The 15,383-nt window shown below is 46.0% G+C and overlaps 2 protein-coding genes across 6 annotated transcripts in view; one reads left to right on the top strand and one right to left on the bottom strand.

The window, feature by feature from the left end:
* The first annotated feature begins 7,508 nt into the window (after window positions 1–7,508).
* On the top strand, window positions 7,509–14,160 carry LOC118508988 (zinc transporter ttm-1). Its single transcript, XM_036048986.1, has 6 exons — window positions 7,509–8,059; window positions 9,730–9,843; window positions 9,908–10,224; window positions 10,295–11,012; window positions 11,083–11,323; window positions 11,404–14,160. The coding sequence occupies exons 1-6, from the start codon at window positions 7,919–7,921 to the stop codon at window positions 11,508–11,510; spliced, it is 1,638 nt and encodes a 545-aa protein (XP_035904879.1). The 5' UTR covers window positions 7,509–7,918; the 3' UTR covers window positions 11,511–14,160.
* Window positions 11,984–15,383, bottom strand: part of LOC118508986 (probable cyclin-dependent serine/threonine-protein kinase DDB_G0292550) — a 38,160-nt gene continuing 34,760 nt past the window's right edge. For all 5 annotated transcript variants that reach the window (XM_036048979.1, XM_036048978.1, XM_036048982.1 and 2 more), the window contains one exon: window positions 11,984–15,305. In XM_036048979.1, the coding sequence (XP_035904872.1) occupies window positions 14,949–15,305 (357 nt within the window). In that variant the 3' untranslated portion in view covers window positions 11,984–14,948. The remainder of the gene's footprint in view (window positions 15,306–15,383) is intronic.

Genomic DNA, 15,383 nt, shown 5'->3' with positions numbered 1-15,383 from the left:
CCGTTCGTTGACGTTGGGCTGCTTTTTTTTACATGATTTTTCTACCGTTTTGATTTGTTTTCATCGTCTTCATGTTTAAGTCAAACTTTCCCATCAATAGTGCTCAACGAGAAAGAGGCACCATCACATCATCGAAACAAAAGCGAAACAAATCGTTTCAGAATCCACCAGCACCGAAGCTTCCAAGCTTCGACCCCCACACAAAGACCAGAGCCTCTACAAACTGTCAACCGGTTGGTACGATCGGGCCAATCGGTTTGTCCTGCGGCCCCTCTATCACGCAGACGAAACACTCATAAAAGTCGGCAGTTTGAAAAACTATCCACCTGTTTTACGATCGGTAATAAATATTAAACCATTTACTTTTGCGCGAGCGACCGAAGGAAAGGACAAACGGTGGATCCAAACTGCCCGAGCAGAAGAAGAAGAAGAAGCGAAGCCAGAAAAAGGTCTCCAAAATCTTACCATTTGTCCTCGGATTCTTGGACGAGTTCTCAAGCGCGCTGTTTGCTCTTACCAGCAGGTTGAAAGATGAAAAACGATTCTCGTCTCGGCAAACGAGACATCGTGTGTATTTCGAATTTCGGGTCCAAACCCTGAAACAGAGGAACCCTGGAGACTCGGCGAAGAACGGCAACGGAATCGCATAAAATATATAATACAATTAAACTCATGTTCGTTCGCAACTTTTGCTGCAGGAAGCCGTCCTGCATCTTCATCTTGGCTGGACATCAACCCGATCCTTGGCCGTTTTTTGCTGGAGCTTGCGATCGCCTTCCATCGTCGATCGTCGTCCCACAAATCGTTCAACCATTCAGCGGCTTCTGGTGTTTCCTTCTTTTTTTTCTCTCTATCGGTTTTTCAGACAGTTTCGCGTTCCAATTCCAAATTACCGCTCATACGAGAACCTTCAACGAGAAACGAAAGAGTAAGGACCTCTCGGACGAAGAGAAAGCCAACCTCCTCGCAGCGCTTCGCTGTAATCCATCTTCATCAGCCGGGCGTGTAGTTGTCAAAATATCAAAACACCAGACAATTTATACTCTCTTTGCCACCTCGCTCGATTAGCTCCGGTGGCCATTATACCCGCGCCACCGGATGAACACACCGGACGGCCGTGTGGGGTGGCTTTTAATTGCGAATTAAATATCTTTGCGTTGAAATGCTCCGTACGCGGTAAGAGGTAGGCTTGGAAGGAGCCCTCCCGCGGTGGAGGAAACTCCCCAAAATGAAACATTAAAATGAAAAATGACCAACCAACCGACCGACCCGGGGTGTTCCGTACAACACCCGCAAAAGGACGTCACCGCGCAAAGGATGAGCTGCGTCGGCGGCGACTCATCCTTCCCAAATGGAGCGTGCGCTGGGATGGGGCTGGCGCAACCTCGCGCAACGGTTTGCGCTATTAAAACTTTACACATTGCTACCGACGAATAATAGACTCGTTTGTGCAACAATCTCTGCGGTGAGCGTCCGAAACGAGCCGAGCCGGAAGTGAAGCAAAGCCAATTCTATTACGCTTAACGTGCCCCGATTGTCACCGGTTGCTGTGCAGCGTTATGCGATCAGTTTTCACGATGCGCGGGGTAGCCGGTGGCGGTCACACGAAACAAATCGGTGACCGGTGGCGAGTTTCCCGGGCGTCGGCACGATGCCAACTACTCATTAGTGCATTTTCCGAGCCGGTAAATTCCATGGAAATGTCACAACCCCCCTCTCGGGTGCGCGTTTAACCCTACGGAGGGCCGTGCGGCGGTTTAGACGGCTCGGATGGACAAACTCAGTGGGGGGTGCTGGTGCTGGTGAGGTTGACGTAAGGTGACGTGCTGTGTCGGCGTGTGTGCTCCGGGTTTTTTGGTGAGATGCAACTCACTGCGCGTCTGCCAGTCCGCCGTCAATCAGACTGGTTCCGTCGCACGGACGGACGGACGGATGGATGGATTGATGAAGGATTCTAACACGCACGTGCTTTCGTGCTGACGGCTTCACGCTGGGAATGGGTGGTGAGACAGATTAGGTGTAAAGGGGCAAATGGGTATGCAAAGAAGGTTCTGATTATAGGCTGTAGCCTGATATTGCAGAGCATTTGGCACGTCATTTTAGACAAACCAAGTTATTTTAATATTTTTAATGCAAATTCCTAGAAAAGTCTTTAATTTTATTTCTTTTTATTTTTTTTTATTCATAAAGAACGGCCTGACCGTATTGCTTATTTATTTTGCTTAATTTTATTTCTTGAATAAAAACGAATTACATCGAAATTAATTATCATCATACAATGAGTTTGATTTTTACAACACTTGCATAATTTTGTGTAAAGTTATATGGCCCTGACTCTCCGTTCGTAAATTGATAATTGATAATAGATTAATAGATAGGTTTAGGTTTTATGATTTGAGTTTAGGTGGACTAACGTCGAAGTTTGTGCCCCTTACATGATAAGGGTCAGTAATAGAAGCCAGATCCGGAGAGTATGGCACTACCATTTAGAGTTTTCCTGGGCTTAAGGAATCCCAATCTTGGAGTAAGGGACGGTTCGGTGGCCGAGACGATAACGGTGCAGGTCTAAGAAGAAGGCAAGGAAGAAGAAGAAGAAAATGTTCCTTCTTTTCCCTCCTGAAGTGTTCCCTTCACTGGATTATAAACACAGATCCAAGATTGGAATGTTCAAACTAAACTACTCCATGTTGAAAAACATCACCACCATTACTGGTAATACACTATGCTCAAACACTTCCACTTTACTTACTTACTTACTTATCATGCGCTACAACCGCTTTGCGGTCTTGCCCTGCTGCAACAATCCTCGATACCGCTTACAGTTTAGCGCCGTCGTCTGCCAGTCCGTTGTCCCGGCCGTTCTGGTGGACGCATCAACGCCATCACTCCACCTCAATTTGGGCCTACCACGCCTCCTCTGTCCGTGTGGGCGGCCTAAAACGACTTTATGGGCTGGGTCGTCCGGTGTCATTCTCATGACGAGACCAGCCCACCGGAGCCTGGCGAGTCTAATTCGCTGCACGATGGTGATACCATCATACAGCTCGTCATTGCAGCGGCTCCTCCATTGTCCACTTCAACTTTATTGGAATTAAAACCTTGAAAGGCCTTGGTCTACCATTTATAGCTTTCCTAGACTTTAATTCACCCCAAACTGGACAGTGAGTCCCTAACTGGAAAGTAAGGGCGGTCCACTCCCAACCGGATCGTTTCCCCGTAGTGAGGACTGACTATCCAACTACGTGGTATCATTAGGTCTAGTAAGCCAGGAATGGCAGGCATGACCTAAGAATTTGTTAGGCCATAGATGAAGAAGAAGACCGGAGTTAAAATCCCATTCAGACCGCCCCCCGTACGCAGGGCGGACTACTTTGCTACGGGTAAAATCAAGTCACAGAAAGCCAGCAATGGCAGGCCGAGACCTTTCGAGGTTGTAGTGCTAACGAAGAGGAATAAAGATAGCCAGTCAAACGTATGGAAATACGGTCTGGATGGGATTCGATCCACGGGTCTGCCTTGTGAATATCGATACTGAAAAACCAAAATTCTAAAAGGAATTGAGGTTTATTTCCTCCTGGCGCATCTGCTTATAGAAATATATTTGAGGAATAAAAATCTCCTTTAATGTTTTAATTTATTGCATTGATCTGGACATTTAGTCCTGTCGACAGTGTCCCCATGATCTCTGAAATAAAATTTATTTTTGATTATTTTCGGCTCTCGGTAAGACATTCGAGTGGATATTCATCTGCTTTCTAAATACTACTATTACATGAATAGTTTATGTGGCTATCCTACTGAATAGTCTTAACAATTAGTGACACAAGGTTAAACATGACTTTATAAATACGTAATAAAACTGTTGAGCTTCTAGCTGTCTAATAAGAAGATATCTTCGCTATATAAGCTGTATTATGAGATATGAGTCAACAAACAACATGCCTGTACACTTTACCTTGAGTCACATGCCATCAGGATCAAAGTAGAGAAAAACAACAGTGATTTGTGACTCACTGTACTAAGCGATGTAATAGAGTTAAATCCTAGGAAGATAAATAATTTAAACATAAATTATTAACATACAAAATTTTAATTCTGCTCATAAAACATTAGAATCCGAATGCACCATGCTTACCCCTTTTGGACCCTAATTCACCCGCTCAGCCAACAAGGTAACGTTCGCTAACGAAACTATTCCCAGCCTTTCACCACGTACACAAGCTCTAATAATGCGCTGACATCGGCCCGTTTGTCGTTTGACCGTCAATTCGACACAAAGCCAACGGTGTGACATCTTCATTTGGGCTGGCGCGTTACACCGGCCCACGCTCGCCGTGCATCTATCCAACTGGGATGGTGGATGCATCCACTCGCCCAAGCATGGCGAGTAGCTCCAACACCATGCACAGCGTCCCAGCCGATGCAGCCGACGCACCGTTCACGGGGCCAATTTAATGCTTCCAATCCTGCCTGCCTAGACCTATCCGCCCAGCTAGCAGCAGCAGCCCGAGGTCGTTTTCGTCTCGGCAACCGTTCGCCTAAAGCAGCCGTCCGTCGGTTCACGGTTTAATGGTGCTCGCGTTGCGTATTTTCAATGTGCAATGTTTTGTCTTTAACGGCCGCACATTAAAATGCTGAAGCTGGCTGACGCTGGCACGCATTTTGTTTGGTGGATTTGTCTTTACGACTCGCGGTTTGTGTCTTCGAACTTCCTCACCCGGTTTTGCTCTCGTAAGGGAGGACCTTCATGATCATTTCGGCGAGGCATTCATCAGTTTGGTCGTGTAACAGGAATTGAAATATGAACATGGTTCGCTTTCCAGTCTTTTCTGCAGGGCCGATGACGAGCGTAGAAATATTAGCTACTGTGTCCGTTAAACAGAAAAGAATGGCTGTCATTGCCATACGAGTCGAATTGAGGTGCAACGGTGCAAGGGCTGACAGTCAGGTTCACATGCTGCTGCTTGGGACGTAGTTGAATGGATTTTGGCGTAAAATTCAGAGATGTTCAAGTGAAGTTGTTGCAGCGCAGAATTGCTTGTAAACTGTCCGGCAGGGACCTCTTGCTGGGTTGTGATAGGAAAGAGGCAATAAGGAAGTAGCGCGCATAAAAGGGAAACACCAGGAACAGGTACCTTAAGAGCCACTTGTTCAATTCCAGACATCCCGAGAGTATTTGGTCGATTTTGACGAGCCATGATAGCCTTTAAAACTTGAGTTAGAATTATTTATTTCGATTATCTCCTACTACTTATTGCAATAAGTATTGAATTCTTATCCACATAAAAACTGTGTACGTAATTACTACCTTTGAGAAGCGACATCATGAAATGATCACGCAAAACGCTGTCCTAGCGATCGATCTATATCAATTGCCTGTCTGTGCTAATTATCTGTATCCGCAAAGCAATGTTTGTAAGCTGTTTCATCAGTTGCAAATCATCATTTTAAACAAACAAACATTCATATCAGTAGTTGTCCTTCATTAAAGTCTACCCGGTTCTCTTCCGGCCTATGAGATTGTATATCGAGGCTTTAGACAAGTGACAAGCTACTATTCCGACAGCATGCGGAGGGTCCAACTAATCATCACGTCCAGTGTAGCATTTAAGCATTATCGGTACTTGTACTTGGTCCTGTGTAATTACTGCTCCCATTAGGTTCATTTTGCATGTATCGATATTTGCAAACAACACTCCCAAAACCCTACAAATGAGTTTTCCTCTCTCTGGAAAGGTAGTTTGCCCGCTTTAAATGCACCACCGTTTTCGTTTCGTTTAATTGTCCCGATATGTGTGTGTGTTTGAAGGCTGCTGTTTAATCTGATTAAATCCAGTTGATATCTGCGGCACGATACTGCCAGCCCCAGGGTAGTAATGATCACACACAATAACCGATTTGCGATGGGCCGTCATTTACGGTGTGCCAATTTGCATTGACCACCGGTATTGGGTGCGCTAGGGTAGGGAAGTTTCCACGCCCCAGCACTTTGGTGCTGGGTAGCCCCAATTACTCCGTACCGTCTTGGAGCCTTGGTTGGCAAGGATTGGATGCTTCATTAGCATGGGTTCTGATGCAGTCGGAACCGACGAAAAGAACGAAAAAAATGATCTAAATTATAAAAAAAGGCTTGGGAGTGAGCACAAGAGCCCTTAACGATCGGTTTGGGGGGAGATAAATAAATGAGAGAATCAATATCTTGGCAGATAAATATCATGGCACGAGGTTTGGTAGACTCTCATAATGATCTGAACAGGAGAATTCGCAACCTAAAAAAGTTTATCTACACTGAGAGCACAAAATGTCCTGGTTCTAATCTTATTGGCTTGGCTTACTCATAAACATTGAATCGTCTTCTTAAAACAATTTATCTAAAATAAATTAAACTTTTCTTAAAAAGTTCCAGAATAATTGCACCACTCTTCTGTCCAAATTTGTGAATAAAAAAACGATTGCAGCGATTTTATAGCATAAGAAAATATAAATTATGGTAGCCTTTTATTATTTGCCATAAACAAATAAAACATTCCGATGTGACCAAAATTACCTGAGGCGATACCACTGTGCCACAATCGAAGAATCATGGCCAACGGAACAGCCACTGTGATAATATCGCGATCAATCTAGAGTAAAAGATGAACAAAATACTGCTTTAAATAGCTTACATTAATTAAAAATAAACTTTTTAATTATTTTTTTGTATTTTTCAAGCAAAATGTACAAAAATATGATCTTTAATCTCTAAATTTGAAAATATCGTTTTAGAGATGACATGCGTTTTGCATACTTTTAGGGGCTATAACGATATTTTTTGAATCGTTGATGTATCCACGCGTTGTAAACCACACCCGTCGGTCAGTCTTAACTGATTCTTAAAACCTGTAGTAATAATTATATCACTAAGTATAAAGAAGCGAAATCAAGGCACGTTCATTTATAAATAAATGCGTGAGAGGCAAACTTTGCACCGTGTGCTAAATTCCCCAACGGGTGTTAAATTTCCATCAACCCTGAGCGTACAACTCGCAGTGCCAAGTCCCACCGGTTTGGCACACAACACGTCACCAATTTCGTGGAGCTGAGATGCGGATGAACAAAAAAATCTTCTCGTCCCAGTGCGCGATCCGCACGATCCGCACCGCAAGCACCCAATGTTGACATTACTACATTGTTCTAAAAGCGAACGCCAACAAAACGTGCACAGCAGTTTGAACTGGACCGCCAAAAAGTGATCTCCGCATCGGGACGACGCCACCGATCGGAAAAGCAACGCAGTGCGACGAACCGGGCCCGACGACGACGATGATTCGATGAACCACTGTTGACGCCCGACCGACGATGAACCACTGTTGTTGTTACAAACTGTTATCACATTCTCCTAAAACCGCCACCAGCGCTCTGATACGACTCTGCTACTGAAGTACAGTTTCCCCACCCCCTCGGCTTTATGCTACACGAAGTCCGACCTCTTTCGGGACAAACCACGGTCGCGACACGACGAACCACGGCGGTGTGTGGAATATAAAAATTATATCAGAACCCAGCGCACCCGTTATTGTCGTGCCGCCGTCAGCTGAGTGAGGTTCGCGCGCCACCGTTGAGCGCCATGCGTGTGAAACAAGTGCAAGTGAACAGTTTCCACACATCCGCCGTATAATAGGACCGGGGCCAAAATATCGTCCGGGTGCCCACTAACTGAGATTTCTTCGGCGCTGCTCACGGGGTAGTAGTGGTGGTGTAGTGGAAAATTAGCACGTGTGATAGATCCCACGCCATTTGTGCAGTAATGATCATGTGCAATCGACGATCGTGAAGGTCGTCCCGAGTGTCAGTAATATTAGTTTAACCCCCCAAAAAAAAAAGTATCTCCCGCCCGGTTATCTTCGCCTGTATCGTAAGCAAACGCACAGCCACCACCATGTCTGCCGCCAACTACATCGAAGTGAGCATACACTCGGAACCGGAAGACGATGATCGCGGTATGACGGATCTCGAGCTGCAACAGTGCAACAGTAGTAGCAGCAGCAGCCGACAGCATCTACTACAAAGCATCACAAACGTAAGCAAAAGCGCGAATGGGTAACGCATCACTATCTAATCGAGTTGTGCGCCCTATCGAATCGCTTTAAATCGGTCCGATCGGTAACGTGCCATCCATACAACAGTGTAAAAGCAATGACAGCGCTCGTCCCAATCCCGATATTGCCGATCCCCATGTGGACGATTGGCAAGTGATAAGCAGCTCGGAGATAGTGCCATATGTATCACGCGGGGACTTAGAAAAACAATGAATTGCCCCTCAAATCGTAAATGCTTTGGCGAGGTTTGTTTACGTAGCTTACGACCCTACTCCGTGTGTGGCGTACGGCATACGAAACAAACCCGCAATAATGAACCATCATCATTCCGAATGTCACTATTATGTACAATTTGGAGCTCTTTCGCGGTGGAGACGTGCGGTGGTTGGAATGGGAAAGCGGTGTCGGAATTTACAAAATAGCGATTGTGGAGAGTGTCTGTGGGATTGGGCCGCTCACCCTCCCGCCCAGCGTGATACTCTTTGTTCGGGTTCTGTTTTGAAGTGTTATGCCCTGTGCGTTCCATGGAAATAGTTCTGCCCATGTGCAGGTTGGGTGGGTGATTACTAGACATCGGTTAAGTTAGGGCACGGACCGGAATGAGGATTACTGAACGATAGACAGAAGGGATTTTTAGGCACTGGATGTGCGAGGAACACTAGAGGGTATTTGACGCCTAACCACAATAACCGCTTGTCGATGTCTTTCCTCTTGGAAGATAAGAGATCAAGTCAATCTTACATGCTCGGTACATTAGTGTTGCTGATGTGTTTTACAAGAGCTTGGTACATTTATACTACTCGACAACATCTCAACACGTTTATAACCCTGAAGCTCAACAATCAACATCAAGTCACGCCTGTCTGATCCGCCCTCTGTGTGGAAATTGGTCAACAGAACCAACCGAAGAAAAAGCCAACGTCATCTGCATCAAAACGGCCTTACACACAGCGCGCAGAAAAAGTGCCAAAATTATCACCCCTGTTTTCAGGTGTTGTGAGTTGTGAAGGGAAATCATCCCAAAACTCCCCCCCAAACTCTGTTGGTAACAGTTCCGATCACACAAATCTTTCACCCGGTATCTTTATTAGGGGACAGAAAAAATGAGACGCAGCTCGAGAGAAAAATAAAACGAAGCCGATGTCGAGATGTCCGTGGAGATTAATTTACACGTTTTGGAGATCGATATAGCTACCCGATCAAATGACGTTCGTTTGAAATGACCGTTTTTTTTTGGAACGGGACACAAAAAACAAGACCACGGTCAACAATTAATCTTGACCATCACCTACAAATGGGGAAGGGGTTTGCTCTGTGTAGCGCTAACTGCCTACAGCCGGAAGATGAGCAAACTTACGCCGTGTGTCAATAATTCACCCACAAAGTCACGAGCCAGGACCGGTGTCTCGGCATTTTATCCAGTGCTGCTAATTGACCAGCGAGGAGGGTTCGTGTGAGGCTCAAGTACCGATACTCATCGAATCGAGTTAGCGCGCATCGCTCCGGATGTTATGAAAAGCAATATATAAATTGCACGTTTGCAAATAGTTTAATCGCAGGGAAATTTGCAGCTAATCTGCATCATTGGGTTGGATGCGGATGAACTGGGTGATTCTCAAACTCCCCCGGGGTTTTTTTTTTGCCTTTCCAGCTTTCCAATCCTGCCTGTCTCTTCACACCTGCAACGAAATCGTCCACCGAATCTTATGGCAAGGCAGAGAAACGGAAGCTGATGTGGGCCACACTGTTTACGGTGGCGTTTATGGTAAGAGCGGTGGTGAGTGTACTCACGAGACTCGAGGCATTAATATCTTCCTTCTCCATTGTAGACGGCAGAATTTGTCGGTGGTTATCTATCCGGCAGTCTAGCCATCATGACGGACGCCGCCCATCTGCTTTCGGACTGCATTAGCTTCGTGATAGCGATCATCTCGATCTGGATCTCTAACCGACCGGCAGACGCGCGGATGTCCTTCGGCTATCGACGGGTGGAAGTTCTCGGGGCGCTCCTATCCATCTTCGGCATCTGGGCACTGACCGCTGTGCTGGTGGTGATGTCCGCCAATCGATTGCTCGAAGGGGACTACGAGATTGATGCGGACACGATGATCATTGTGGCGATACTGGGCGTCGTGATGAATGTTGCGTAAGTTGTCCCGCATTCGGGAAGAATGCTGGCTTCAAATTCTAACGTGCTCTTTCCGTTCTACCCACAGCACGGCGTTTATCCTACACGGATCCTGCAGCGTTGTTCCGCACGGTCACAGTCACGGGCATAGCCACGGTTACGGTCATTCGCATGCCCATTCCCACGGCCACAGCCACAATTCCCGCCCACGCTCCAAAACTCCTCAGCTCATAGCGCCCCGGCTCTCACTGTCCCGGTCCTGTTCACCGCTCCCGAGACGGATGCTCCGTGCCCAGTCGTGCGATGAGAAAAAGTGTGATAAACTCGAGCAACTGATCATTCCCAACTTCCCGCCCAGCCCGCAAACCGCCAGCCCCCTTTCGTCCCATCATAACAGTCGGCACAATTCGTTCGCCCTAACGGGCGATCATAGCCAGCGGCCGAACCTGGACACGATACTCAACAACGCACGGTTAAAGCTGCACAAAGAAAGCCTGCGCCAGCGGATGAGCATCGATGCGGGATTGAATTCGCCGGATTTGATCAGTTCCAGCAAGCTGGCGTACTCCCGCATCAGTACCGATCCGGAATCGTCCACCCGGGGGCATAGCGACGACGAAGGGCACAGTGAACGGGGGGAACAGTCTTCGTCGGAGCATCATTCCCATCATCATGTGGAGTGTTCGGAGACGGACCATCAGGATGATAGTAGTAATCTTAATGTTCGCGCTGCCATTATCCATGTGATCGGTGACTTCATACAAAGCATCGGTGTGCTGGTAGCTGCAATAGTCATCAAATTTGCGGTAAGCTCTTGATGTCTTGATTAGTTCTCTTTTTGAGATGTGATATTAATACTTTCCTCCTCAATGACAGCCTCACTTGAAGGTGTTTGATCCCATCTGTACGTTCGTGTTCTCGTTGATCGTGCTCGTAACGACAGTGCGGATCTTCCGGGACTCGATGCGGATTCTGGTGGATGCCGTCCCGGTAGACATCTCGCTGGAACGACTCTCGTCCGAGCTGTCCTACATCGAAGGTGTTAAAACCGTGCACGATCTGCGGGTTTGGAGCGTTTCGACCGGCTGGGTCGTAATGACCGCGCATCTTATGATCGGTAAGGAGATCGTCCTCCTCCCGTTACGTCTCTCCGGTCATGTATTCTAACGATTCTCGATCCATTTTATCCCCATCCAGATCCGTTAGCGAACGCTTCGGAAATTCTTGCCACGGCAGATCACATCGCCCGGCACGATTTCCGCATCAAGCACAGTACGGTCCAGATTGAGAAGATGCACTTCTGATCCTGGATTCGGCTACACATGTACAAATTGTGATTTCACAGCCTGCCGTCCGTGAGAGAAGAGATCTTCAGACTTTCCGCCACATGCGTGTCGCGCTGTGTTTAGGTTTTAAAAACGAAACAAGTCATTTACAGTCCGCTAAGCATCATAAGAGCAAAAGAAGGTTAAGATGTATATTAGGTAGTTGTTGGGTCAAGGAGCTCTTTTTGAAGTGGAGAGGACAACTGCTCACTAACATGTGCGAGGTGAGGCCACCCGGTAGCTCCGCACTCTTCGACCTCTTCGCCGTCAGTGAGTGCGGAGCTACCTTTTGCGAAATCGAAGAACGCGCCCTCATTTTATTTAGGACGAGGCGCGTTCCTCCCCGGTGGTAACTCTCGAGCTCACTACCCAACACTATTATGTACAAAACAAAAGGTTAAAATAAAGGCCAATCTTATCGGCACCAGCACAAAACAGCGATGGACAGGTGGTTTCGGTGTACGATTTATTTCAAATCAATTCGATTCGTTATTCGGACGCGTGCCGTAAGGTTTCGCCCAGACACATCTACACACAAGCAAGAAGGAACCGTTTATATAACCGTCAGTTTAAATAGATTTGCGTTCGTTGGCCGCGTTACACTACTACGCGCGTTGAGCACCATCTCTGTCTAAAGCACAGCTCTAGCAAGCTGCAGCTTTTACTATCCTGCCAGCCTCCACTGCTAGACACCTACCCACGCGTCTCCAAACGCAGGTGACAAGAGTGTGTGTTTTATTACATTAAAAACGTGTGTACTTGAGTGTTTATTTGTTTTTGTTGATTTAATATGCGTTTAATGTTGGTGGTATTGTGTGTGTTCACTGCTCTCAAGTGCTCTTATTAATGCTGCTGCTCTCGATACAGCATTCGTGTCTCCCGTTGCCAATTCATATTATCCTACCATTTTTGCTTTTGCTTATACACGATTTGCCTTACACGTTTTGACTACTATCCGAAATTCAGCAAATGCTGTAAAATGTGCAAAAAACTTCTCAAATCGAAAAATAAACGCCGATAAGCGATTTCGCTACGCCACCTACATATCTTGCTACTTCTGGGTGGTGGTTCGTTCTCTTCTTCTGTAGAATTATAATAATTGTGTTCCTCTCGTTGTTCATCACCAACAAGCCTCCCTCCTCCCTCTCCGTCCCCTGTTGGCCTATTTTTTTTTTTGTTTGCAATAAGTTTACAACATAAATTCCCCACAACCGGTCCACAAACACTAGGGATGATACATAATATCTATATAGCTGTGTATTTGTATAAGTATAAAAGTAATGACTTTTGTGTTGCTTCTTCTTTTCCTCTACTCCGTCCGTCGCTTTGAGAGAGAAAAAAAATGTTCAAAATCGATTTTGTTTGCTTGCTATGCGGCGGTACATTTGCGCTATGTAAGTTTTATTCTCGTTTTTGTTTTTACTAACGCCATGGAGCGATTGGGTGCGTTGTACATCACTTTACTGGATGAAATAGTCCACAGACTGACCAACCAGCACATATCGAATGGATATTAATGCCATGAACTGATCTTTCGATAAAGAAAATAAAATGCAAATTTAAATTAAAAAATTCAAATTTTAATGTTTTAAATTAGAAACGGACGAAAAACATACTTTTTTATTCATTTTTTTGTACTCATACGCGCGCATCAATCGAACCTCTCCCCAGTCGGGGATTCCCTTCACTCTTCAAGCACAATATCGATAAGGCACTCGCTCAGTGGATAAATTTTTGCTAACGCTGTTTGTTTTATTCTCTTCCTGTTTGTATTTCGCTCGCACACAAATCGCTTCGCCCAATTTGTGTCCTACATGCTTTTGTGGGAAGGGGTCTCGTGTTTACCACCACCCGGGACTTGGGGCCTGGCTATCATCACGATTTGCATTTCAAAGTGTAATTATGCTTTTCATGTATAAAAGTATAAGCGAGGAAGCGCAACTGTGTGTTGAAACGTAAACGTCTGCATGCGCTAAAAGCAATAGGTAAGCAACAATCTCATTGAACGATGGTACTGCAGCGTCTTGGTACGCGGCGGCGCAAACGAAAGGCATGTTTTAAGCTCGTGCGAAAGAATAATCTTTAAGCTACACATCTAACCAACTGCCAACTGATCAGGCTGATTCGGCCCAACGAGCGTGTGAAAGCGTTTAAAAAGTAAAACCCTTCGTTCAGATCTTCTGCACATTCAGCACAGTCATCGATGCAGGTGCGAAACGTAAGTTCTTGCTAGCAAGATAGTTCTAATCCACCGATTGTAACAAGCAGCAAGCAACAGACACACGCCTGAATAGTAGCGATCGTAGTGCTAGTAATAATAATAATAGTAGTTAGCAATAGATAAATGGTTATCGTCGATTATCGTTTGGTTAATAAATAGAGAGATTCATCTCAGCATCTTACATTTCGATTTGCTTGTTTTGTTTGTTTCCTCCCATGTGTACAGTGTGTAATATAATTTGATGTTTTGTTAATATAGAAAAGATCGCTATTAAAAATAATAGTTAACACGTGCGTGCGTACAAGGCGTACCAGGCAGGGCGCAGCAGGCAACACATCCACCTAATCCTTCTACAGCAGCTACAGCTACTTGTCTTTGCGTGAGAGTGTTGGTTTGCCTTCCTTAGCCGTAGAGTAAAAACAATGAGTTGTCCCTTGGTTTTCCACCGAGCGCACCTCACCTCCACTAATCTTGCACGCCTTCAACAGTCCCGCCGATTAGCGCGAACTGGCGTTAATAATTCGCACAAGCGTTTCTAGCAGTCTGAGTGCGGGTGTGGTTCGTTCGAACATTGTTTTTTTTTCTTTAAATCAATTCGTGTCATTTTACATTTAAAAAATAGTGCTTACAAATAACAAGAGTAGTAATAGAATTATTCGACCATAAAAAAGGTATAAAACAATCACAATTTGTGTACGGTGTACCGCGTTCGCCATAGTCGTGTTCCTTCTTCAGTGCGCAGTAGTGGTTAAGGGTTAAGGTTATTGTGTTGGTGGTTGCAGAATTAACCTGTGTGTTCGCACGTCGGGGAAGGAATTTTCTTTTTTCATACTAGTGACATACGAGAACCAGCCCCGTGCTAGCCAAATCAATATGGTGATGATGATGGTGATGGGACAGATTTTTGTCGTTTTTCTTAGTGGCCAACTTCCATGGAACGGCACGGCGTGAAACTTAACGAAATTGTCAAACAACAATTCAGTCCTGTGTGGATTAAATGTACAAATAAACTTGTCTGTGTCCAGCTGGAAAGTTTTGCTCACCGGATACCGGATTTCCGGTCACTTCTTCTTTTTTTGTGGGGGTTTCCTGTCTGCGCCCTATTTTTCTATTTCCCTCTGAATGGCCCTTTCTCAGACATAAGATTGAGTGATGCGGGAAAAAAAGGCTTACAGCAGTGGTACAGCGGCACGGGATCAACTCGTATCGACCAGCACCGACCCGACGGTGCTGCTGTCATCACCGTTTCGCGCTGGTTGTTCCTCATTCGCTGGGGCAAAGATTTCTACCGCCGCCGGCTGCTGTTGGCTGTTGGCCAGCTTCTGCTTGCGCTTCATTTCCATCAGCTGCTTCCGTTGCGCTTCCCGTTTGGCGGCCGCCAACGCGGCGGACGCCTTCTTTGCTTCGACACCGTTGCTGCCGCCGTCCACTGTCACGGTGGAACCACCGTTCGATGCGGTTGTCTGCGTTTTGTACGGACGCTTCACCAGCTTGGTACGGGGGCCAGCCGTGCCATTGCGGGCGGGCGGTGGTGGACTCTTTGGAATCGGTTTCTACAAAACGGAAATGAGTTAGAAATTGTCCCGCCAGGCTACAAAGAACCGGTACATGCTGCTTGCATTCACTCCCAT

This window comes from Anopheles stephensi, chromosome 3 (genome assembly GCF_013141755.1).
Source record: "Anopheles stephensi strain Indian chromosome 3, UCI_ANSTEP_V1.0, whole genome shotgun sequence".
In the NCBI taxonomy this organism is placed as follows: domain Eukaryota; kingdom Metazoa; phylum Arthropoda; class Insecta; order Diptera; family Culicidae; genus Anopheles; species Anopheles stephensi.
Note: the sequence above shows the minus strand (reverse complement) of the source record. Positions and strands in the feature narration are given on the sequence as shown.

What these genes read in the sequence shown, in the direction of transcription:
- LOC118508988 (XM_036048986.1), top strand. Translation starts at nt 7,919, where the DNA reads ATGTCTGCCGCCAACTACATCGAAGTGAGCATACACTCGGAACCGGAA. An exon ending in TGTTTACGGTGGCGTTTATG is followed by an intron (nt 9,844 to 9,907) that starts GTAAGAGCGGTG and finishes TCTCCATTGTAG; the next exon opens with ACGGCAGAATTTGTCGGTGG. An exon ending in GGCGTCGTGATGAATGTTGC is followed by an intron (nt 10,225 to 10,294) that starts GTAAGTTGTCCC and finishes TTCTACCCACAG; the next exon opens with CACGGCGTTTATCCTACACG.